Below are 24,498 nucleotides of genomic sequence, written 5' to 3'. Positions count from 1 at the left end.
TACTGCTGCTCTTTAATTACTTGTTACTTATATCACTTATTCTTATCCATATTTTTTTGAAACTGCACTGTTGGTTAGGGGCTCGTAAATAACCTGTTGTATTTGGTGCATGTGACTAATAAAATTTGATTTGAGATGTTTTATTTTACTAAGATGTTTCTACGATAATACTTATACTATATTTCAGTAGCTGTACACATACGAGTGGTGTTATATATGTCTGTGAATAGACACCTATGTACATATAGCTACGTACGGAAATAACACTATAGCTATGTACATATCTAGGGTGGAGAAAAAAATATAATAACAATTATGGAGGTTTATATGAAGTGGAATGCTGTACAAAACTGCCATTAAAATTTTTTTTTATTTTGTGTATAAAAGGATTTTCGAGTTGAATTAATTGCACTGACACTTAGTTGGGACACACTGGCTGCTCTCGCTCTCCACCTGGGCCACACCCACCACACAGGGAAGGCAGTCGGGGGAGCTGCCACTCAAGTCCCTAGGCTTTTACAATCATGGGCATCTGTATGGTTTTGGTCACCCTTTTATTGAATAAATGACCTTGTACTTTTTAGCCTATTTCTTCTGAGAGCTCTAGGTGTTGGGAATGTGTTCCTAAAACATTGAGTTTCTATCTACTGTGATCAGACCAGGGGCCTTACACTTCAAAGCTTGTGAAAGGTGGAGGACTTGAACCTATGGAGGAGGAAGGAGAGTGAATGGATGACTTTGCTTATAATAAAGCACCACAACTGCAGTACTCAATACTATGGACTGTATGTGCTTGTCACGGAACCAAATGTCATGATTTCCATATCTAGTGCACCCTTATTGTTTATTCACCCAAATTAAAGGCACAATCTAACTTTCATTTGCAGTCAAAAGTGCTGTCTCTGCACAAATTAAAGACCCACCCCAGCCTCTAGGACCTCATTTATCACCTGATTTACTTAAAAAATGGCACATCTCAATAGGTGGTCCAGGTATCTCATGACATGGCACAAGTGAGGGGATGGGCCTTCCCTTTTATGTCCTCTATTTTTTGTAAAAAAAAATGTAACTAGGCAAGTCAGTTAAAGAACAAATTCTTATTTACAATGACGGCCTACCAAAAGGCCTCCTGCGGGGACGGGGTCCTGGGATAAAAAATAAATACAATATAAATATTGGACAAAACACACATCACAACAAGAGAGACAACACAACAGTACATAGTACAACAGTACACAACAGACCAAAGACAACAAAACATGGTACAAGAATATTGGGGCACAGACAACATCACAAAGAGCAAGAAGGTAGCGACAACAAGCAACTCTATCGTTCCAGCCAATGACATCAGTGTGCACCCATCAGACCAACTTCTTGAATTGCAATCTCCTTGAATTTTGCAGTTGTGTCTAAAAAACACTTGCTCACTAATAGCTGGAGTGTCAAAGTTTTTTTAGGGCACCTCCCCCAGTTTTGTAGTAGCAGTGATATGTTTGGGGGCTTTCTGCCCACCCAGAAGGGAGTACTTCATTATTCAATCATTTCAATACAATAATAACAAAATTCAAAAGGCACTCGTACATCTGAGCAATTTCTTTTGCAGGTGCATGGTAACAGTTGGACAAGATGAGGGAAAAAGGAAACCTCACACGGCTCTTGATAGTATCACTGATCTTTAATAAGCTTATGTATCGGCCTCACAGCCTCCGTCAGAGCAAGAAGCTCTGACGAAGGCCGTGAGGCCGATACGTAAGCTTATTAAAGATCAGTGATGCTATCAAGAGCCGTGTGTGGTTTCCTTTTTCCCTCATCTAATACAACAATAACGCAAAGAGAGAATTTGACCCTATTCAAATGATGACTATAGGTTGTGCTCTCTAACCTCAGTCTCCATTAAGCTGTTACTGAAGTCGACTCTGCTGAAGTCCTTGGCCTGTGCTCCACCATCCCTCTTCTTGATTGACAAGTCGGTGGAGGCATGCCGTCTCCCCCTTGCTGGGGGCTAGTAGCTTGTTTGTCTCCTTGACTCCCTCCCAAGGGGACATGCTCTGCCTTTGTGATGGAGCAGTCGCCATGCCAACAAGGTGAATGGTTCTGAAGTTCTTTATGGTGGAGTTATCGTAGAGATCCTATTATGTTACTGATATTCTAATTCCTAATTCTATGGGTGTTATTGTACATTGTTTATATTTGGGTCACAGAACAATAAGGGCCTATTCCCTAAAAATTATATATGCCTTTTAGCAGATATACAGTTCCTTCAGAAAGTATTCATATATCTTGACTTATTCCACATTTTGTTGTGTTACAGTCTGAATTCAAAATGGATTAAATCATTTTTTTTTCTCAGCCATCTACACACAATACCCCATAATTACAAAACTAAAACATGTTTTTAGACATTTTAGCAATTTTATTGAAAATAAAATGCATAAATATTTAATTTACATAAGTATCCACACCTTGGGCAGCGATTACAGCTGTGAGTCTTTCCACGCCTTGATTGTGCAACATTTGCCCATTATTCTTTTCAGAATTCTTCAAGCGCTGTCAAATTGGTTGTTGATCATTGCTAGACAACAATTTTCAGGTCTTGCTATAGATTTTCAAGTAGAATTAGGTCTCTCAGGAACATTCACTGTGTTCTTGGTAAGCAACTCCAGTGTAGATTTGGCCTCGTGTTTTGGGTCCTGCTGAAAGGTGAATTCATCTCCCAGTGTCTGGTGGAAAGCAGACGGAACCAGGTTTTCCTCTAGGATTTTGCCTGTACTTAGCTCCATTCCGTTTCTCCACAATGATGTTGATCCATCCTCAGTTTTCTCCTATCACAGCCATTAAACTATTTTAACTGTTTTAAAGTCACCATTGGCCTCATTGAGAAATCTGAATTAGGAAGTTCTCCTTTATCTTTGTAGGAACTGGGTGTATTGATACACCATCCAAAGTGTAATTAATAATTTCACCATTCTGAAAGGGATATTCAGTGTCAGCTTTTTTTTATATACAGTGGGGAGAACAAGTATTTGATACACTGCCAAATTTGCTGGTTTTCCTACTTACAAAGCATGTAAAGGTCTGTAATTTTTATCATGGGTACACTTCAACTAGGAGAGACTGAATCTAAAACAAAAATCCAGAAAATCACATTGTATGATTTTTAAGTAATTAATTTGCATTTTATTGCATGACACAAGTATTTGATCACCTACCAACCAGTAAGAATTCCGGCTCTCACAGACCTGTTCGTTTTTCTTTAAGAAACCCTCCTGTTCTCCACTCATTACCTGTATTAACTTCACATGTTTGAACTCGCTACCTGTATAAAAGACACCTGCCCACACAAATTCCAACCTCTCCACAATGGCCAAGACCAGAGGGCTGTGTAAGGATATCAGGGATAAAATTGTAGACCTGCACAAGGCTGGGATGGGCTACAGGACAATAGGCAAGCAGCTTGGTGAGAAGGCAACAACTGTTGGCGCAATTATTAGAAAATGGAAGAAGTTCAAGATGACGGTCAATCACCCTCGGTCTGGGGCTCCATGCAAGATCTCACCTCTTGGGGCATCAATGATCATGAGGAAGGTAAGGGATCAGCCCAGAACTACACGGCAGGACCTGGTCAATGACCTGAAGAGAGCTGGGACCACAGTCTCAAAGAAAACCATTAGTAACACACTACGCCGTCATGGATTAAAATCCTGCAGCGCACGCAAGGTCCCCCTGCTCAAGCCAGCGCATGTCCAGGCCGGTCTGAAGTTTGCCAGAGGGGGAATGGGAGGAGGTCATGTGGTCTGATGCGACAAAAATATAGATTTTTGGTCTAAACTCCACTCACCGTGTTTGGAGGAAGAAGGATGAGTCCAACCCCAAGAACACCATCCTAACGTGAATCATGGAGGTGGAAACATCATTCTTTGGGGATGCTTTCTGCAAAGGGGACAGGACGACTGCACCGTATTGAGGGGAGGATGGATGGGGGCATGTATCGCGAGATCTTGGCCAACAACCTCCTTCCCTCAGTAAGAGCATTGAAGATGGGTCGTGGCTGGGTCTTCCAGCATGACAACGACCCGAAACACACAGCCAGGGCAACAAAGGAGTGGCTCCATAAGAAGCATCACAAGGTCCTGGAGTGGCCTAGCCAGTCTCCAGACCTGAACCCAATAGAACATCTTTGGAGGGAGCTGAAAGTCCGTATTGCCCAGCGACAGCCCCGAAACCTGAAGGATCTGTAGAAGGTCTGTATGGAGGAGTGGGCCAAAATCCCAGCTGCAGTGTGTGCAAACCTGGTCAAGAACTACAGGAAACGTATGATCTCTGTAATTGCAAACAAAGGTTTCTGTACCAAATATTAAGTTCTGCTTTTCTGATGTATCAAATACTTATGTCATGCAATAAAATGCTAATTCATTACTTAAAAATCATACAATGTGATTTTCTGGATGTTTGTTTTAGATTCCGTCTCTCACAGTTGAAGTGTACCTATGATAAAAATAACAGATCTCTACATGCTTTGTAAGTAGGAAAACCTGCAAAATCGGCAGTGTATCAAATACTTCTCCCCACTGTAGGTGTCCTTATTTGTGAGGCATTGGAAAACCTCCCTGGTCTTTGTAGTTGGATCTGTGTTTGAAATTCACTACTCGACTGAGGTAGTCATTTAAAAATCACGTTAAACACTATTATTGCACACAGAGTGAGTCCATGCAACTTATTATTTGACTTGTTAAGAAGATTTTTACTTGTGAACTTAATTAGGCTTGCCTTAACAAAGGGGTTGAATACTTATTGACTCAAGACATTTCAGCCTTTCATTTTTAAATAACTCGTAAAAATGTATAAAAACAAAATTACACTGACATTGCGAGTTGAGAAAAAAATCTAAATTTAATCCATTTTAAATCCAAGCTGGAACACAACAGAATGTGGGAAAAGTCAAGGGGTGTGAACAGTGGCGATGTGTCATTCAACGCTAAAATAAAAATAAAAATTGTGTTGTTGCCTGTTTTGCATGTTATTTTGGCATTAGTCACATCAGTTTGCAAACAACGTAAAATAATGAAATAATAATTAGTTAATAAAGCCGCATACAAACATGGTCTCTTTTTTTCTTTCTTGAGCAAGGCAGCTCCAAAATCTAGGTGTTTCAGCCTAACTCAGTGCTTTCTGTGGTGGTGGTGGGGCAGCCAGCTGAAAATATGGAGTGCATGGGGTTGGTAATCTTCTCTAGTAGTGCCGTGATTTGGCACAGTGTTCAGTCAGTCATGGGTCACTACTTCACCTCAAAATCTATGGGGAGAGCTCGAAAATTAGAATTACATTAGAAGTGCCCTTCCAAGAAGGCTCAAGGTCATTGGCAACAGATAGAATTATGTCAAATCACGTTATATGTACCATAGCTTTGAATGGACTGATCATGTCAACATCATACTTTCAGACTGATCATGTCAACATCATACTTTGAAAATCTTATCTAGCAAGCTAGAAGTCATCATGAATGAAGTTGACAATCTACTGGCAAATCCTTTTCAACCATTGTCATATGAAAATAAATTATAGATAAAACATGTTGGTGCTCATCGGCCATTGGACATAAACATTACACAACAAGTTTGAAATCGCAAATTCAACAATGAGTGGTTTGGAGGAATCAGTGGCTAACTGCAAGCATTGCAAAGCAATCACTAGTCTGCTATTTAGTGGAGCGGGTGTGTGGTGCACGTTTGGGTTTAAGGGTCTCTTTTCCAAGCTTAAAAGGATTAACATTCAACATTGGCCATGCTGTCAATCCAGCATGACTTCTGCCACATTCAAAACAACTAGAAACTCTGAACTGGGAAATCTGAGACTTTAGTGAGTTCAAGACAACTGGGAACACTGAAAAAAACTAGATCCGACTGGGAAAATAGGTTTTGAAAGGTCATCCAACTCGGAATTCCAAGTTGGGAACTCGGGCCTCTTTCTAGAGCTCTGACCTGAAGATCACTGACATCATGATGCAGCATTATTTTTTTCCTTTTTCCGAGGTCCCAGTTGTCTTGAAAGCATCATAAATCAAGAGAATGACAGACCTTTATGATAACATTTCCAATGAAGGGCCTCCGTGCCACCTTCCTGTTCAAGTGAGCACAGCACAACAAAGTCCAAAAATGTATTGTATGCTGCTGCATAAATTATGTAATATTCCCGGGAGATATGTATATTGTAACTAAGAAAGTAATCCTAAGTGTATGTTGTGTAGTAAGCTGTTAGTAGCCCATGTGCCTCACCCTAATAATTTGGTCCCTTTCCCCCTACTGTTCTGACTTGGTGGTGCACATTTAGCCTATAGCCTGTTGTAGAGAAATGTCATCATCGAATATTGTACTAGCTTTCATTGTCTTCTTATATTCCCCCTTTATTTATCCTACGGTTCTGACTTGGTGTACAGGGAGAATACTGGAAGAACGGCTCATGTTCTGAATTCTGTCGCTGTACATTTCAAAAGTGCTGAACAAAGGTGCTGAACAATAGTTATATTGACTACGTCTGTCCTAGCTCGCTTATTAATGTCTTAATCGAAATTATGGATTGCCTCTTATCCAGTCGTCGTCCCCTTATGCCATAGTTTGTACATCTAAATTGTTGGTAGAAACAACACTTGTTTAGGCAAGTCAGCCATATCAGCTATGTTTTTTAAAGGGCAGTAAATGAGGCTGAATGAACTGTTTTGCTGCCAGACAAGGCTCTGCTGATAGCCAGGTGTAGCAGTGGTAAGGTGTTGGTACTGCTGTTGGGACTCTGCTGTTGGGATAGCTTTATGTGGGCCCTAACAGTTTGCGGACACCATTTGTCACCGTTATAGTGCCATTTATGTATTGTTTAGTGTTGTGTTGTGTAGTGGCTTTTCTGGCATGCATAAAAAAAATTATATAAAAAAAATTATATATTATATTATATATATATATATATATATTCAAATAAATGCAATTTTTCTGGCTCGCAAATTGAATTGTACAGGAGGCTAAAGCACTGGTACACTTTTGTGTACCAAGCATTGATGGGACAAATCCCTTTGTATACAGTCTTCAGTTCACAGTCGCTGCTGTCCTTGTCTCTTCCTAAGGTTAGAACTGAGATGGGGAAACAATCTTTTTCCCATAATGCCCTTCATCCTGGAACATGCTTCAAAAGATATTAAAGTTAGGGGAGTTAGTGTCCTTGCCTGTTTTCATAGCTGCAGTTGTTTCTAATCTTCAATTGTATCTGTAACTTGTAACACATTGTCTTTTGTGTGTATTTTGTATTTTTTCTGTAATATTTTATGTACACGCTGCTATTTCCCTGTTTTGCCTTCTTGCCAGGTCGCCCTCGCAAAATAGGTTTTTAACCTCAAGGGGTCTTACCTGGTTAAATAAAGGTAAAAGATATATATATAAAAATCTCTGCGGCCATCCATTAAATTTCAAAATCCTGTTGTGGCCCTCCAGAAAAAAAGTTTGCCCACTTCTGGCCTAATTTTTAGCCTATTGTCTAAGAAGTCAAAGGTTAAGCTCGACTTGCTAGGGGGGTGGCCCGTAGAGAAAATTGCGCAGCACAAGTTCCAGAAAAATAGTTGCTTTCAAACTATGGATTTAGTTGCTAATAGAGATAAGACAGTAATTCTGCTCATAAATTATGCATGTATGAACTACACGTGGACACATCCAGCCCAAAGTGGGAGGTTTAAAAAATACTTAGTATTCGCCAAAGTTCTGGAGCATGTCTTTAAGGAGGTTTAGAAAGAGTCTTTGCAACGGATCAGACCGCAAACCCCTATTGAGCCCCCATGAAGCTGCAGTGATCTAAAACAGACAGAAAATGTTGAATTAAAAGATTCCCGGAACTGTGAGACACAATCCTTGCTCGTTTGGACTTCCCTGCCTCTTTCGCTGGAGTTGCTGAAGTCTTTTAAAGCCAGCTCAATCAAATCCACGGCCAGAGTTTCAGTGTGTTTGAGCAATGATTGGATGCAGGCTCTGAAGTCTGTCTGATTCCAGAAGCCATGTGATTATGAAAACGTATACAAATAGATCTTGGACAATTACGCGGACGAGTTTTCATTACATTTGAATATCAGATGAATGTTGTGTGAATGTTGTAAGATAACCTGTGTTACGGAGAGAGAGAGAGGCCCTGAGTTCAATGCCTCGCTTGCTCACATGAAGGCTGCTAGGAGCCTATGCATACCGAGGTAATTGGTAGTAATGGAGGGGTTTCACAAATCATTTGCATCAACAGAGAAATTGAGGTAGTGGCAAGCAAAATCTCTCTCTCTTTACAGAGGGCAGCAGCACCAACTTTAGAAGAACCCAAGTCAATATATCTAAAGCCTAACTAGGAGGATGGACATTTTTTATTGGTGCATTGTCTGTCACGTACCACGGTGTATGCTGTTTGCTCCCTTCCTTGCACACAGCAGCATCCCCCTTCTCTAGTTTCACAAGTCGGACAAGACTTTTGTGAATGTTAAAGACTGGTAATTGATGCACCTCTCCTCTACCTGAATCTCCACTCAAGAGAGCTGCCTGCCTTCCAAGGCCTCAGGGTGAAGAGTTCAGGACAGGGGGAATCTTCGGTCTGTCCAACCACCTCCTCAAATCTGTCTGCTGTTTGGCTAACCTTGCTATGAACTCGCCCCCTGAGATTTGACCGGTCTTCTCCAACACACACTCAGAGGTTGTGCCATTACATTCTAAAACTTTTCTAGTCTAAAACAATCACTTTATCACTTTTGTATCTAATTGGCCAAAGTAGTATTATAGTAATGGATGAGCCTCCCCTGCATTTGTGCACATAAATATAACCAAGTGAATTTGTTTTATCAAATAACTTTGACAGTTTTTTGCCCACAAGAATTCTTTGAACAAGATTTGGATACGTCATTGTTCGTAAATTTGAATGTTCAATATCTACACCTGAATGCTAACCACAATAACCATTAAAACGTAACCTGAATGACTGCCGTTACCTAGCAAAGGCAAGTTATTAACAGAACGTAGAAAAACGGATATTACTGGTCTCTGTGTCCCAGATTGATAACCGCACTAAAGAATATTAAAAGATGGAGCTGAGAGGGAAGTGTGTTCAGTAGGCACAGTATAGGATCAAACACATTTTCTCCTGTTTGTCAGATGAATGATGATTCTCAAAATGTTGATTGTATTGCCTGTGTCCCCCTTAAACCATGGGTCTTCCAATGGAAGGAGCTTCTCCGGTACGCTTTCCTATGGAGCTGAGAGAGTGTTATGACAACCCTAACAAAGCGAACAATGAGCTCACAATTGGCAGGGCTGCAGCACAGGAATGTTGACCATGAGATGGCTGGAGGCTTTGGCAGAACACGAGCAAGCACACAGAGAAGACTGGATCTGTCTACACACACATCACACAATAATAAATGTATAATAAGTATTTAATACAGCATTTTACACTATAGGGGAGAACCTGCATCCCACTGCTGGCTTGCCAAAGCAGTGATTGGGGACATCGTCCTGTGTATGGTGCTGTCGTTTGTTGGGATGTTAAAACGGGTGTCCTGACTCTCTGAGGTCATTAAAGAGCCCGTGGCACTTATTGTAAGAATAGGGGTGTAAACCCCAGTGTCCTGGATAAATTCCCAATCTGTCTGTCATACCATCATGGCCACCTAATCATCCCCGGCTTCCAATTGGCTCATTCATCCTCCTTCCTCTCCCCTGTCACTATTCCCAAGGTCATTGCTGTAAATGAATATGTTCTCAGTCAACTAACCTGGTAAAATAAGGTTTAAATATAAATGAAAGAACTGAGGGGGAAGTAACACTTTTTGACTAATTACCCAGAGATCGATAGAAGTAGAGAGACCCTTTATGACAACCAGCACATTTAGAAATGATTAATACCCTTGACTTATTCCCACACGTCATGTTGCAGCCTGGATTTTAAATTGATTTGAGATTTTGTGTCACTGGCCTACACACAATACCCCCTATTGTCAACATGGGAATTCTGTTTTTGTTAAGGCAAACCTAAGTATGTTCAGGAGTAAAACTTTGCTTAACAAATCACAAATTGCATGGACTAACTCTGTAGGCAATAATAGTGTTGAACATGATTTTTGAATGACTACCTCCTCTCTGTATCCCCCACACACACAATTATCTGTAAGGTCCGTCAGTCGCTACAAAGATACAGGTGTCCTTCCTAACTCAGTTGTCAGAGAGGACAGAATCCGCTCAGGGATTTCATCATGAGTGCAATGATGACTTAAACGGTTTAATGGCTGTGATAGGAGAAGCCAGGATGGATCAACAACATTGTAGTTACTCCACAATACTAACCTAAATGACAGAGTGAAAAGACGAAAGCCTGTACAGGATAAACAAATATTCCAAAATATGCATCCTGTTTACAATAAGGCACTAAAGTAAAACTGCAAAATATGTGGCAAATACAACACATCACTGATTACCACTCTTATTTTCAATCATGGCGGCGGCTGCATCATGTTATGGGTATGCTTTAAAAATAAACTAAATAGAGCTAAGCACAGGCAAAAATCCTAGAGGAAAACCTGGTTCAGTCTGCCTTTCCACCAGACACTGGGAGACAAATTCACCTTTCAGCAGGACAATAACATAAAAGGCCAAATATACACTGGAGTGGCTTACCAAGATAACATTGAATGTTCCTGAGTGGCCTAGTTACAGTATTGACTTTAAAAAATAAAAAAAATTAAAAAAAATTGGCTTGAACATCTATGGCAAGACTTTAAAATGGCTGTCTAGCGATTAACAACCAACTTGAAAAGAGCTTGAAGAATTTTTTTAAAGAACAATGTGCGAATATTTTACAATCCAGGTGAGCAAAGCTTTTGGAGAGACTTACCCAGAAAGACACACAGCTGTAGTCGCTGCCAAAGGTGATTCTAACATGTATCGACTCAGGGGTGTGAATACTTATGTAAATTAGATATTTAATTTTCAATACATTGTCAAAACAGGTCTAAAAACATGTTTTCACTTTGCCATTATGGGGTATTGTGTAGATGCGTGAGCGAGAATATTTGAGATGTAATCCATTTTGAATTCAGGCTGTAAAACAAATTGTGGAATATGTCAAGGGTGTGAATACTTTCTGAAGGCCCCGTCTGTGCTCTACCATTAGCAACTGTCATTTCATTTTTAGACGGCACTAAGAGCTACACAACAGGTGCCCAAGCTGCGACGTTAATGTTTCTAATGTGCAGGTAATTCTTGAATTACAGTGGCGTTTGGGCATGGCATTGGAGAAAATGTACTTCATTTTGCTAGTCTGTGTATTTGGGTACATTTTCCCCATTCTAAATAAATGAATATGGTAGCTTAATGACTTAACAAATGTTTCACCATTATGCCACCAGGTGGATTATTAACACCAAGGATGGTAACACCAATGAGACATTTTAGGTATTTTCTGACATGGAGGCCACAAATGCTCAAATCTAAAGTGAACAATCCTTTAAAAGTAATATGATTAATTATTTTGCTCACAATGTTTTTTCCCCCTTCATCTAAACACCAACAGACACTGGATTTAGACACACCAAGTTAACAATGGAATCCGTCAAGTTATGGCATACTAAAAGGGTGTGATTAGCTAAGAGTTCCCTTTAATATAGACCCTTCCCTTCATCTTTGTAATGAGTGATTTTCAAGGCGGTAACACCAATGACATGAAACTGAGTGACACATTATACGAGTAAAGAAAATTAGGTATTTAAATAGCCTGTTTAAATTGATCTATACAATATATTAAATAGTTTAGTTCACTTTCTAGCATTCATAATAATAGATAGATACAGCATCTCTAAAACACTACAATTCTACACATCACTAGTGGGACAAGCCAATTTGCATACCTGAAGTACTTTAAACAATGCCTAAACCCACAGTTCTGCAGGATAAAGGACTTGCATTATGTTCTACCATTTATAAACAGTTAAATATATACAAAAACATTTATGATGTGTAACTATGTCATTTTAAATGTGTTTTTCATGGTTGCAAAGGCAAGCGACGCAAATGCCACCGCAATTCAAGAACGACCAGGGCAGTACTCGTGCCTGGCCTCCATTCCTATGTCCGTCCCTTGAAGGTGTCCATGCAGGTGTAGCACCCTGAGAAGCGATGGATCTCCTCCAGGGCCGCCTGAGGCAGGAGGCTGTTGGAGAAGAGAATGGAGCATGTTTATCTAACAGAGGTAGATCATTGAACCACACTTAGATGAAGGTGAACTTTGTCTGAGACCTGAAGACTTGTGTTAGCTCCCCAAGCTAATCCCTAGGGCTTTAGTTCAGAGGGCTAACACAGATGTTGGCACTCAGAAGACCCAGTGTCACCGCCTCATCTAACTTAGTAGTAGGCTACTCTGGTGTCGTGCCTGGGATTCGGTTCCCCTACCTCTTGAGGATAACGAGAGCGTGCATGGTCCATGGTAAGTAGACGAACGGCGTGTTGGTCCGGACGGCGTCCACCGTCCGCTGGGCCACCAGCTCAGGATTCAGCGGTGGGAAGAGCTGAGGGAATCTGGGGGATGAACACATTACAACACTTTACCTTCATTTAACCCTGTAAGTCATATTGTCAAATGTGTCTTGGTGAATTTCTTTCACAATATCGATTCAGACTTCCTGTTACTGATGTGTGAATGGGATTGGTCCGTGTAGACATTCCATCCATTGCTTTCTATGGAACCTCTGAGTCCATGTGTCAATTCTGTGTGCTGACTGTGCTTACTGGCTGACCCACTGTAAAACAACTAGAGTGCCATATATGGTAGACTCAATATATGGTAGTTCCAATGTATGGTATCCCATGGTGGGCACACTCACCTGACTTTCATGCCCTGAAACATGTCTGTGTTGGTGTGGAAGGGGAGCACGGTGGTGCAGCCCACCCCTGGGCAGTCCAGCAGGCCCAGGGTCAGGCTCTCCATGAAGGCCAGGGATGATGCCTTGGAGGTGCAATAATCTATGGCCCCCGGGATGGAGGACAGGGACAGGATGGAGTTGATGCACACCACGTGGCCATGGCAAAGTTCCAGAATGCGGGGTAGGAAAGCTTTGGTGGTCTGGAGAGAGGGAGCGAGAAAGAGAGAAACATGATCGTCTGCACATTGTTCTGCTCCACTCACTACTATTCCCAAGCCGTTCATTCACGCTTCTCTCAAAATGAGTTCCCTTCCTACCTTCAGGAATTCGCAAGAATAAGAGAGGAGTTGCAGACTCAGAGGGAATTGGGGAACCGAACCTGTTCCACATCCCATCAGAGCAAATCAGAAGACAAACTCCAACATCATGAGATCCTTCTAACAGTGTCAGCAAGCCTTCAGGTACCAGCATTTGATTTCAGATCTATTGATTCTTTAATTATTTTTATTTAACCTTCATTTCAAACACGGAGTCATATTGAGACCAGTAGTAGATAGAGTTCTAAAAACATAACTTCTCCCCTTCATATACAGTGCCTTGCGAAAGTATTCGGCCCCCTTGAACTTTGCGACCTTTTGCCACATTTCAGGCTTCAAACATAAAGATATAAAACTATTTTTTGTGAAGAATCAACAACAAGTGGGACACAATCATGAAGTGGAACGACATTTATTGGATATTTCAAACTTTAACAAATCAAAAACTTAAAAATTGGGCGTGCAAAATTATTCAGCCCCCTTAAGTTAATACTTTGTAGCGCCACCTTTTGCTGCGATTACAGCTGTAAGTCGCTTGGGGTATGTCTCTATCAGTTTTGCACATCGAGAGACTGACATTTTTCCCCATTCCTCCTTGCAAAACAGCTCGAGCTCAGTGAGGTTGGATGGAGAGCATTTGTGAACAGCAGTTTTCAGTTCTTTCCACAGATTCTCGATTGGATTCAGGTCTGGACTTTGACTTGGCCATTCTAACACCTGGATATGTTTATTTTTGAACCATTCCATTGTAGATTTTGCTTTATGTTTTGGATCATTGTCTTGTTGGAAGACAAATCTCCGTCCCAGTCTCAGGTCTTTTGCAGACTCCATCAGGTTTTCTTCCAGAATGGTCCTGTATTTGGCTCCATCCATCTTCCCATCAATTTTAACCATCTTCCCTGTCCCTGCTGAAGAAAAGCAGGCCCAAACCATGATGCTGCCACCACCATGTTTGACAGTGGGGATGGTGTGTTCAGCTGTGTTGCTTTTACGCCAAACATAACGTTTTGCATTGTTGCCAAAAAGTTCAATTTTGGTTTCATCTGACCAGAGCACCTTCTTCCACATGTTTGGTGTGTCTCCCAGGTGGCTTGTGGCAAACTTTAAACGACACTTTATGGATATCTTTAAGAAATGGCTCTCTTCTTGCCACTCTTCCATAAAGGCCAGATTTGTGCAATATACGACTGATTGTTGTCCTATGGACAGAGTCTCCCACCTCAGCTGTAGATCTCTGCAGTTCATCCAGAGTGATCATGGGCCTCTTGGCTGCATCTCTGATCAGTCTTCTCCTTGTATGAGCTGAAAGTTTAGAGGGACGGCCAGGTCTTGGTAGATTTGCAGTGGTCTGATACTCCTTCCATTTCAATATTAATCGCTTGCACAGTGCTCCTTGGGATGTTTAAAGCTTGGGAAATCTTTTTGTATCCAAATCCGGCTTTAAACATCTTCACAACAGTATCTCGGACCTGCCTGGTGTGTTCCTTGTTCTTCATGATGCTCTCCGCGCTTTTGACGGACCTCTGAGACTATCACAGTGCAGGTGCATTTATACGGAGACTTGATTACACACAGGTGGATTGTATTTATCATCATTAGTCATTTAGGTCAACATTGGATAATTCAGAGATCCTCACTGAACTTCTGGAGAGAGTTTGCTACACTGAAAGTAAAGGGGCTGAATAATTTTGCACGCCCAATTTTTCAGTTTTTGATTTGTTAAAAAAGTTTGAAATATCCAATAAATGTCGTTCCACTTCATGATTGTGTCCCACTTGTTGTTGATTCTTCACAAAAAAATACAGTTATATATCTTTATGTTTGAAGCCTGAAATGTGGCAAAAGGTCGCAAAGTTCAAGGGGGCCGAATACTTTCGCAAGGCACTGTATTGTGGTATCAACATAGTGGGGCAAAAAAAGTATTTAGTCAGCCACCAATTGTGCAAGTTCTCCCACTTAAAAAGATTAGGCCTGTAATTTTCATCATAGTTACACTTCAACTATGACAGACAAAATGAGAAAAAAAAATCCAGAAAATCACATTGTAGGATTTTTAATGTGACTGGTACTGTATGTATATATACACACCGCTCAAAAAAAATAACGGGAACACTAAAATAACACATCCTAGATCTGAATGAAATATTCTTATTAAATACTTTTTTCTTTACATAGTTGAATGTGCTGACAACAAAATCACACAAAAATTATCAATGGAAATCAAATGTATAAACCCATGGAGGTCTGGATTTGGAGTCACACAAAATTAAAGTGGAAACCCACACTACAGGCTGATCTAACTTTGATGTAATGTCCTTAAAACAAGTCAAAATGACGCTCAGTAGTGTGTGTGGCCTCCACGTGCCTGTATGACCTCCCTACAACGCCTGGGCATGCTCCTGATGAGGTGGCGGATGGTCTCCTGAGGGATCTCCTCCCAGACCTGGACTAAAGCATCCGCCAACTCCTGGACAGTCTGTGGTGCAGCGTGGCGTTGGTGGATGGAGCGAGACATGATGTCCCAGATGTGCTCAATTGGACTCAGGTCTGGGGAATGGGCGGGCCAGTCCATAGCATCAATGCCTTCCTCTTGCAGGAACTGCTGACACACTCCAGCCACATGAGGTCTAGCATTGTCTTGCATTAGGAGGAACCCAGGGCCAACCGCACCAGCATATGGTCTCACAAGGGGTCTGAGGATCTCATCTCGGTACCAAATGGCAGTCAGGCTACCTCTGGCGAGCACATGGAGGGCTGTGCGGCCCCCCCAAAGAAATGCCACCCCACACCATGACTGACCCACCGCCAAACCAGTCATGCTGGAGGATGTTGCAGGCAGCAGAACGTTCTCCATGGCGTCTCCAGACTGTCACATGTTCTCAGTGTGAACCTGCTTTCATCTGTGAAGAGCACGGTTGCCAGTGGCGAATTTGCCAATCTTGGTGTTCTCTATCAAATGCCAAACGTCCTGCACGGTGTTGGGCTGTAAAGCCCAACCCCCACCTGTGGACGTCGGGCCCTCATACCACCCTCATGGAGTCTGTTTCTGACCGTTTGAGCAGACACATGCACATTTGTGGCCTGCTGGAGGTCATTTTGCAGGGCTCTGGCAGTGCTCCTCCTGCTCCTCCTTGCACAAAGGCGGAGGTAGCGGTCCTGCTGCTGAGTTGTTGCCCTCCTACGGCCTCCTCCACATCACCTGATGTACTGGCCTGTCTCCTGGTAGCGCCTCCATTCTCTGGACACTACGCTGACAGACACAGAAAACCTTCTTGCCACAGCTCGCATTGATGTGCCATCCTGGATGAGCTGCACTACCTGAGCCACTTGTGGGTTGTAGACTCCGTCTCATGCTACCACTAGAGTGAAAGCACCGCCAGCATTCAAAAGTGACCAAAACATCAGCCAGGAAGCATAGGAACTGAGAAGTTGTCACCACCTGCAGAACCCCTCCTTTATTGGGGGTGTCTTGCTAATTGCCTATAATTTCCACCGGTTGTCTATTCCATTTTCACAACAGCATGTGAAATTTATTGTCAGTGTTGCTTCTTAAGTGGACAGTTTGATTTCACAGAAGTGTGATTGACTTGGAGTTACATTGTGTTGTTTAAGTGTTCCCTTTTTTTGAGCAGTGTACTTTTCTGCCCCACTGTATGTGGAAAGACAACCCTTATTTCAAATAACTGAAACAAATCAATTCATAAAATGCTTCAATACATAATACAAGCCATAACGAATTAGTACTTTCCTGTATCAACATACAGTACTTATCTAAAGGAAATATATTTTTCAACACTCACCCAGAACTGGCCCAGTGTGTTGATGTGTTGAGTCTTCATCAGGGCATCATCGTCACTGTCCATCAGACTCTTCCCATGAACCACTGCTGCATTATTCACCAGAATGGTGACGTCGCCTACCTAAGAGACAAAAATAAACATTCTGTTAAAACCTCTTAAGTCTACCCCTTCCTTTTTCGAACATTCTGTTAAAAATCGCGCAACTTTTCAGCGTCCTGCTACTCATGCCAGGAATATAGTATATGCATATGATTAGTATGTGTGGATAGAAAACACTCTGATGTTTCTAAAACTGGTTAAATCACGGCTGTGACTATAACAGATCGTGTGTTTAATTGAAAAACGCAAGAAAAACTGCTCTCTGAAAGCTAAAAATAATTTCCATAAGTCACTTTCATGGGTTGTTAAAAGGGGACAAAATTTAATATCGACCTGCATGCAATTCCACACGATGTCGCCATTGTCATCATTTTCAATTGAATTTTTTGTTGGAAAATCCAACTATCTGGATTCCGTTTCTTCCGGTCTCCACCAGGATGTTTTCAATGTGGACATTGGCAGCCATTGATTTGCAGACGAGGAGCTATTGAATATACATCGCCCTGTAATCATTTTGATAGATTATAAACGTTTACTAATACCTAAAGTTGGATTACAAAAGGATTTCGAAGTGTTTTGTGAAAGTTTATCGTCGACTTTTTTAATTTTAAAAAATGACGCAGCGTTTAAAAACGATGTTTTTTTCTGAATGACACAGCTTCCATAGAAAGCTATTTTGGGTATATATGGACCGATTTAAACGAAAAAAAGACCCAATAGTGATGTTTATGGGGCATATAGGAGTGCCAAGAAAGAAGCTCGTCAAAGGTAATGAATGTTTTATATTTTATTTCTGCGTTTTGTGCAGCGCCGGATAAGCAAAGTCTTTGTTTACGTCGCATTCAGGCATTTTGAGGTGTTGCATGCTATCAGATAATAGCTTCTCATGCTTTCGCCGAAAAGCATTTTAAAAATCTGACTTGTTGGCTAGGTTCACAACGAGTGTAGCTTTAATTCAATACCCTGCTTGTGAATTTTTATCAAGGTTTGAGTTTTAACGAGTACATTTAGCATTTAGCGTAGCGCATTTGCATTTCCAGGTGCCTAGTTGAGACATCTGCGTCTCAAGTAGGATCAAGAAGTTAAAAGGCTTACCTCAGTTTTATTACTTAGTTTCCCTTTGTATTAAATTGCAAGACTGATAAGTGAGCGATAATTATGTCTTATTTGAATCCTTGTTAAGTTACACCTATGGAACAAGTGGGACGGTAGCGTCCCACCTCGACAACAGCCAGTGAAATTGCAGGGCGCCAAATTCAAAACAGAAATCCCATAATTAAAATTCCTCAAACATACAAGTATTATACACCATTTTAAAAGTTAATCTTCTCCTTAATGTAACTGTGTCAGATTTCAAAAGGGTGTTATGGCAAAAGCACACCATGCGATTATGTTAGGTCAGCACCTAGCCACAGAAAACCATTTTCCAGCAAAGGAGAGGTGTCACAAAAGTCAGAACTAGCGTTAAAATGAATCACTTACCTTTGATGATCTTCATCTGATGGCGCTCCCAGGTCTCCATGTTAGACAACAAATGTTTGTTTTGTTCGATAAATTTCATCTATGTCCAAATACCTCCTTTTTGTTTGCGCGTTTAGTCCTGTAATCCAAATGCACAATGCGCGGGCACTTAGTCCAGACAAAAAGTCAAAATAGTTCCATTACAGTTCGTAGAAATATGTCAAACGATGTATAGAATCAATCTTTAGGCTGTTTTTATCATAAATCTTCAATAATATTCCAACCGGACAATTCCTTTGTCTTTAGAAATTAAAGGGAACTCGTGCTCACGGCCTCACACGTGACTAAACTAAAGGCTTTACAACCAGACCACTGGTTCAAACAGCTCTTATTCGCTCCCCCTTCACAGTAGAAGCCTGAAACAACGTTCTAAAGACAGTTGACATCTAGTGGACGCTTTAGGAAGTGCAATCTGACCCCATAGACAAGGTATATTGGATAGGAAATCACTTGAAAAACTACAAACCTCAGATTTCCCACTTCCTGGATGGATTTGTCAGGTTTTCGCCTGCCATATCAGTTCTGTTATACACAGACATTATTTTAACAGTTTTGGAAACTTTAGAGTGTTTTCTATCCAAATCTATATATTATACGCATATCCTAGCTTCTGGGCCTGAGTAGCAGGCAGTTTAAATTGGGCACGCTTTTCATCCAAAATTCCAAATGCTGCCCCCTACCCTAGTGAAGTTAGTCACCAAAGTTCCAGAGCATGTCTAAGTGTTTTTTTAAACCTCCAGCTTTGGGCTGAATGTGTCACTGTAGTTCATACAGTGCCTTGCGAAAGTATTCGGCCACGTTGAACTTTGCGACCTTTTGCCACATTTCAGGCTTCAAACATAAAGATATAAAACTGTATTTTTTTGTGAAGAATCAACAACAAGTGGGACACAATCATGAAGTGGAACGACATTTATTGGATATTTCAAACTTTTTTAACAAATCAAAAACTGAAAAATTGGGCGTGCAAAATTATCGTCGTTCCACTTCATGATTGTGTCCCACTTGTTGTTGATTCTTCACAAAAAAATACAGTTTTATATCTTTATGTTTGAAGCCTGAAATGTGGCAAAACGTTGCAAAGTTCAACGTGGCCGAATACTTTCGCAAGGCACTGTACATGCATAATCTATGAGCAGAATTGCTGTCTTACCTCAATTAGCCACGAAATCCCTAGTTTGAAAGCAACTTTTTTTGGAAGCTGTGACATTTTTAATTGTATTTTTAATTTTCCCTCACGTGGGCCAGCCCCCCAGAAAATTGAGTTCTAGCCCTCGCCATTTGAGTGACAGGTAGGAAGATGCACACATAGCAGAGAGAGTCATGACGTGGTGCATATATCTCCACATACGTGACTGACGTAGTACGCAATTTTCAGGGACTACTTTGGTCGTGAGTTCTACTTTCAGAACTAATGGCTAAAAAGTATACAAAGTACCAGAAAATCTAGTGACTCCCCATCCCGCATGCAGGAGCGTAATCATCGCCTGACACTAATTAGCATAACGCAACGGACATAAATATCCCTAGAAAATACTCCTATTCATGAAAATCACAAATTAAATATATTGAGACACAGTTTAGCCTTTTGTTAATCACCCTGTCATCTCAGATTTTAAAAATATGCTTTACAGCCAAAGCTAGACAAGCATTTGTGTAAGTTTATCGATAGCCTAGCATAGCATTTTGTCCAGCTAGCAGCAGGTAACTTGGTCACGGAAATCAGAAAAGCAATCAAATTAAATAGTTTATCTTTGATGAGCTTCGGATGTTTTCACTCAGGAGACTCCCAGTTAGATAGCAAATGTTCCTTTTTTCCAAAAATATTATTTTTGGAAAAAAGGAACATTTGCTTTGGCGAAATAGCTCCGTTTGTTCTTCACGTTTGGCTGAGAAATCGCCCGGAAATTGCAGTCACGAAAACAGCGAAAAATATTCCAAATTAGCTCAATAGCGACAGAATCATGGCAAACGTTGTTTATAATCAATCCTCAAGGTGTTTTCCAAATATCTATTTGATAATATATCCATCGGGACAATTCGTTTTTCAGTAGGACCGATTGGAGCAATGGCTACCTCTGTATTTGACAGAGAATCTCTCTGGCAGCATCAGGTGACCACTTGCACAATGTAGCCGCTTACGGGTATTCTTCAACATAAATGCGTAAAACTACGTCACAATGCTGTAGACACCTTGGGGAATACGGAGAAAGAGTAATCTGGTTGATAGCCCATTCACAGCTCAATAGGGACTCATTGGAACGCAGCGCTTTCAAAACATGGGGCACTTCCGGATTGGATTTTTTTCAGGCTTTCGCCTGCAACATCAGTTCTGTTATACTCAGACAATATTTTCAGTTTTGGAAACTTTAGTGTTTTCTATCCTAAGCTGTCAATTATATGCATATTCTAGCATCTTGACCTTACAAAATATCCCGTTTACTACGGGAACGTTTTTTTTCCAAAAATGAAAATACTGCCCCCGAGTCACAACAGGTTTTAAAGCTGATACATCATATATCCCTGTAAAACACTGTACAGTGGAAGATCCCAAAGGCAACCTTCGAAAGACTGGTTGGACTAAATTATATAGGAACTGGGTTGTTCATTTGGCTGGGGCTACAGTATATCGGAGGTTCTCTACAGTACCTTCTCTCGGACCACCTTGGCCTGCTTGTACACCTCCTCACGATTGGCCACGTCACACAGGAAGTAGTGGCACTCAACTCCGGTGGTGAGAGAGATCTCCTCGCAGGTCTCCTTCAGGCACCTCTCAGTGCGGCCCCACAGGATCACCTGACAACAGGCAGACAGGGGCGAAAGGTCAAAAAGAACAGTCTATTGGTCTGAGACTGGGAATGCATATTTGGACTTATTTTTCCCCCCTTTTTCTCCCCAATTTTCATGGTATCCAATTGTTAGTAGTTACTATCTTGTCTCATCGCTACAACACCCATGCGTCCTCCGAAACACAACCCAACCAAGCCACACTGCTTCTTAGTACAGCACGCATCCAACCCGGAAGCCAGCCGCACCAATGTGTCGGAGGAAACACCGTGCACCTGGTGACCTGGTTAGCGTGCACTGCACCCTGCCCGCCACGAGTCACTAGTGTGCGATGAGACAAGGAAAACCCTCCCTAACTCGGACGATGCTTGGCCAATTGTGCGTCGCCCCATGGACCTCCCGGTCGCGGTTGGCTGCGACAGAGCCTGGCCGCGAACCCAGAGTCTCTATTGGCACAGCCCTAGACCACTGTGCCACCCGGGAGGCCAGGACTTGTGTCATCTTGTAGGAATCACAAATAAAACATCGGCTTTCTAGGCGGCAAGAATTTTTTTTTTTTTTTTTTTTGTAGATTAATGATCATTGCATGCATTTCTTAAACCAGTGCTCAGGTAGTTCAAGGTATGAAATGATATTCTATTACGTTAACACCTTTCCCAGCTGTTTGAGATTGCATTGTAAAGTGCTATATATTGAATGGCTCATAGAGGCGGCATTGGCTAGAGATTTTGAGCAGACACAAGTTCTTTGATTTGCAGTTTGAGTGAAAACCAGAGACAAAGATCTAATATCCGTCCCCAGAGGGACCCCGTACACTGATAACCTTGGATGTCTAGCTACTGGCCCCACTACACACACACACAAGACACGCATGCACAGACACATTCACCAGACTCTCACACAGACAGAGATAACCATCAGATCATTTTACAACAATGACAAATGCGTTGGTGATAAAAGGAATATTTTCACTGAACCGAACTGTGCCTTCCACTACCCTGTCAGTGAACTCTCTTGTACAGTCCCTGGGGACCCGGAGAGGCTAGAGTTGAGGTTAAAAAGTCAAATATCATTGTAGCACTACGGAGCCAACCGCCCAACCTGTCATCAACCCATTGTAAAGCACAGGGATTGAGGAAACACCTGTGTTTGTGTGCCTTTACAATCAGGGACTGAGGAAACACCTGTGTTTGTGTGCCTTTACAATGAAATGAATGGGGAAGGGAACACACTACACATCATACATCCACCAGGTCAGCTAGGGGGCGAGAGGAGTTCAGGCTCCGTTCCACTTGCCTACTTTAGTGAGTAATTGTGCTTTCCCAATTACATTTCACATGGAAAACAAACACCTAGAGTGACAGACACGTTTTTAATAGAACTGAAGCTATACAACAATACAATAGGTTTTGAAGTTGTGCTTGAATCAAATAGAGTATAAATTCTCCATCTCCAAACAGCTCTTTCTTCTCCCCAACTTTCACATGAGGTAAAATGTTAATGGATTCTTGTTCATATTCTATTTATTTTTTAAACAAGATTACATAAACTGTACAAAGTGATGTGAGCACGCTACAGTGGTGGGTGGCTGTTTTGCAGTAGATTGCTTTTCCATTGTGCGTTTATCATATTGATGATATGCGCAATGACGCACAAATGCATAATAGCGCACAGTGATTGTTTACCTTTTTTGCTCCATGTTTTGCGAACTCTTTCCCCAAATGCCGACCGATGCCCCGTCCACCGCCGGTGATCAGCACCACCTCTCCACGTAGGTCCTTCCGTCTGCTCGGGAGCAACAACCCAAAGCATGCTTTTAATATGCAGAAGAGGATGTTGAACGGGAAAATCAAAGCGTGTCCCAAGTTATTTAGTTCCATTACGACTTGAGGCATAAAGATGCCTTTTTCTGAGAATACAATTGGACTATCCACATAGGCAATGCACACCTTCCCAAAGTGCGTGGATGCCAGATGTTGGAATTTTAAGTCTTCTCCATAACACTACCCCTCTACGACAGAATTATCATCACTCCAGTTTGAGGTTGACACATAAGTCTCTGTTATAATAGGCACAGTACGAACATGCAGTGACAATAGCTGACATTGAGTGCCAATGCCAACAGTGCGTGCGCCAACCAACCAACAATATTTGGATTTTACGTCTTCGACTATGTTTAGCCTTTTCAATCCCAGCACTGTCTGACTACGGGTATGACGACAATATGGCTTTATATAGCCCATTAATGTTGATTGACAGTTGTTGGAGATTAAAGTCCCTCCGATTTAACTGTGAGTTAACGGCTGTTGCTCATTTTCCTTCTCTCCACCCCCAAGAGAGCTGCGAGAGGAGAAAGTCGCATGGGGAAAAAGTATGAATTGCAGAGGACAGGGGTTACATGATCAAGTTTACAAGTTGATCAAGTTTACAACCTCTTTATGTTGTGAATTGCCAATAGGCTGTCATAACTATATAGAAGTTGTCTATGTGTTATATGTAGCCTATAATTGAAATTGCCTTGTGTTTGATTACTCTGGTGATTATCCTGATGAAGACAGTTTGGCTGTCGAAACGTTGGTAATTACATTTTTGCATCTGAGGTCCTAGAGTGTGCGTCTCTCTAATTTTCAAGTTTTCTACTCTGCTAGCCAGCACCTCGCCTAAATAGGTGTGCGTTTCTTTTTCTTCTAGATATCAGTAATGCCATAAAGATCGTGTTTTAAGGTGACAATATTCAACATGAGATCATTTTGAACTCTCATCTGATTGTAGGCTCAAGTTCCATCATATATCTATATTCCCAGGACAGCACATATTCAAACAATACCTGTTTGGTCACATTGGCACCTTAACTCAGATTTGGTGTCGGTAAAATAAACTGGGCTGTGTATTCAAGTAGGGACCATTATCGCAGACTGTACATTTCTCTTAAAATAATTTCAAGCATTTCAGCAAATCGAGAAAAAAAAAACATATCGCTCCTTATCTATGACTCTGAACAAAAATACATTTCAAGGACATTTCTTCCAACCAAACATTTATTTTATCCAAGGACTTGCTG

At 41.4% G+C, this 24,498-nt stretch overlaps 1 protein-coding gene across 1 annotated transcript; it reads right to left on the bottom strand.

Moving 5' to 3' along the window:
• Positions 1-9,420: 9,420 nt before the first annotated feature.
• On the bottom strand, positions 9,421-23,644 carry LOC139416373 (short-chain dehydrogenase/reductase 3-like). The gene is made up of 6 exons (XM_071164916.1): positions 23,123-23,644; positions 21,300-21,446; positions 17,031-17,150; positions 12,875-13,113; positions 12,444-12,569; positions 9,421-12,204 (listed from the first exon to the last, which is right to left on the bottom strand). Exons 1-6 carry the CDS (start codon positions 23,330-23,332, stop codon positions 12,120-12,122), a joined length of 927 nt encoding a protein of 308 aa, XP_071021017.1. The 5' UTR covers positions 23,333-23,644; the 3' UTR covers positions 9,421-12,119.
• Between the last annotated feature and the right edge of the window lie 854 nt (positions 23,645-24,498).

Source organism: Oncorhynchus clarkii, chromosome 9 (genome assembly GCF_045791955.1).
Source record: "Oncorhynchus clarkii lewisi isolate Uvic-CL-2024 chromosome 9, UVic_Ocla_1.0, whole genome shotgun sequence".
Taxonomy (NCBI): Eukaryota; Metazoa; Chordata; class Actinopteri; order Salmoniformes; family Salmonidae; genus Oncorhynchus; species Oncorhynchus clarkii.
The sequence above is the reverse complement of the archived record's forward strand: the minus strand, read 5'-3'. Positions and strand labels throughout refer to the sequence as shown.

What these genes read in the sequence shown, in the direction of transcription:
- LOC139416373 (XM_071164916.1), bottom strand. Translation starts at nt 23,332, where the DNA reads ATGCCTCAAGTCGTAATGGAACTAAATAACTTGGGACACGCTTTGATT. An exon ending in CAAAACATGGAGCAAAAAAG is followed by an intron (nt 21,447 to 23,122) that starts GTAAACAATCAC and finishes GCCTGTTGTCAG; the next exon opens with GTGATCCTGTGGGGCCGCAC. An exon ending in CCAAGGTGGTCCGAGAGAAG is followed by an intron (nt 17,151 to 21,299) that starts GTACTGTAGAGA and finishes TTTGTCTCTTAG; the next exon opens with GTAGGCGACGTCACCATTCT.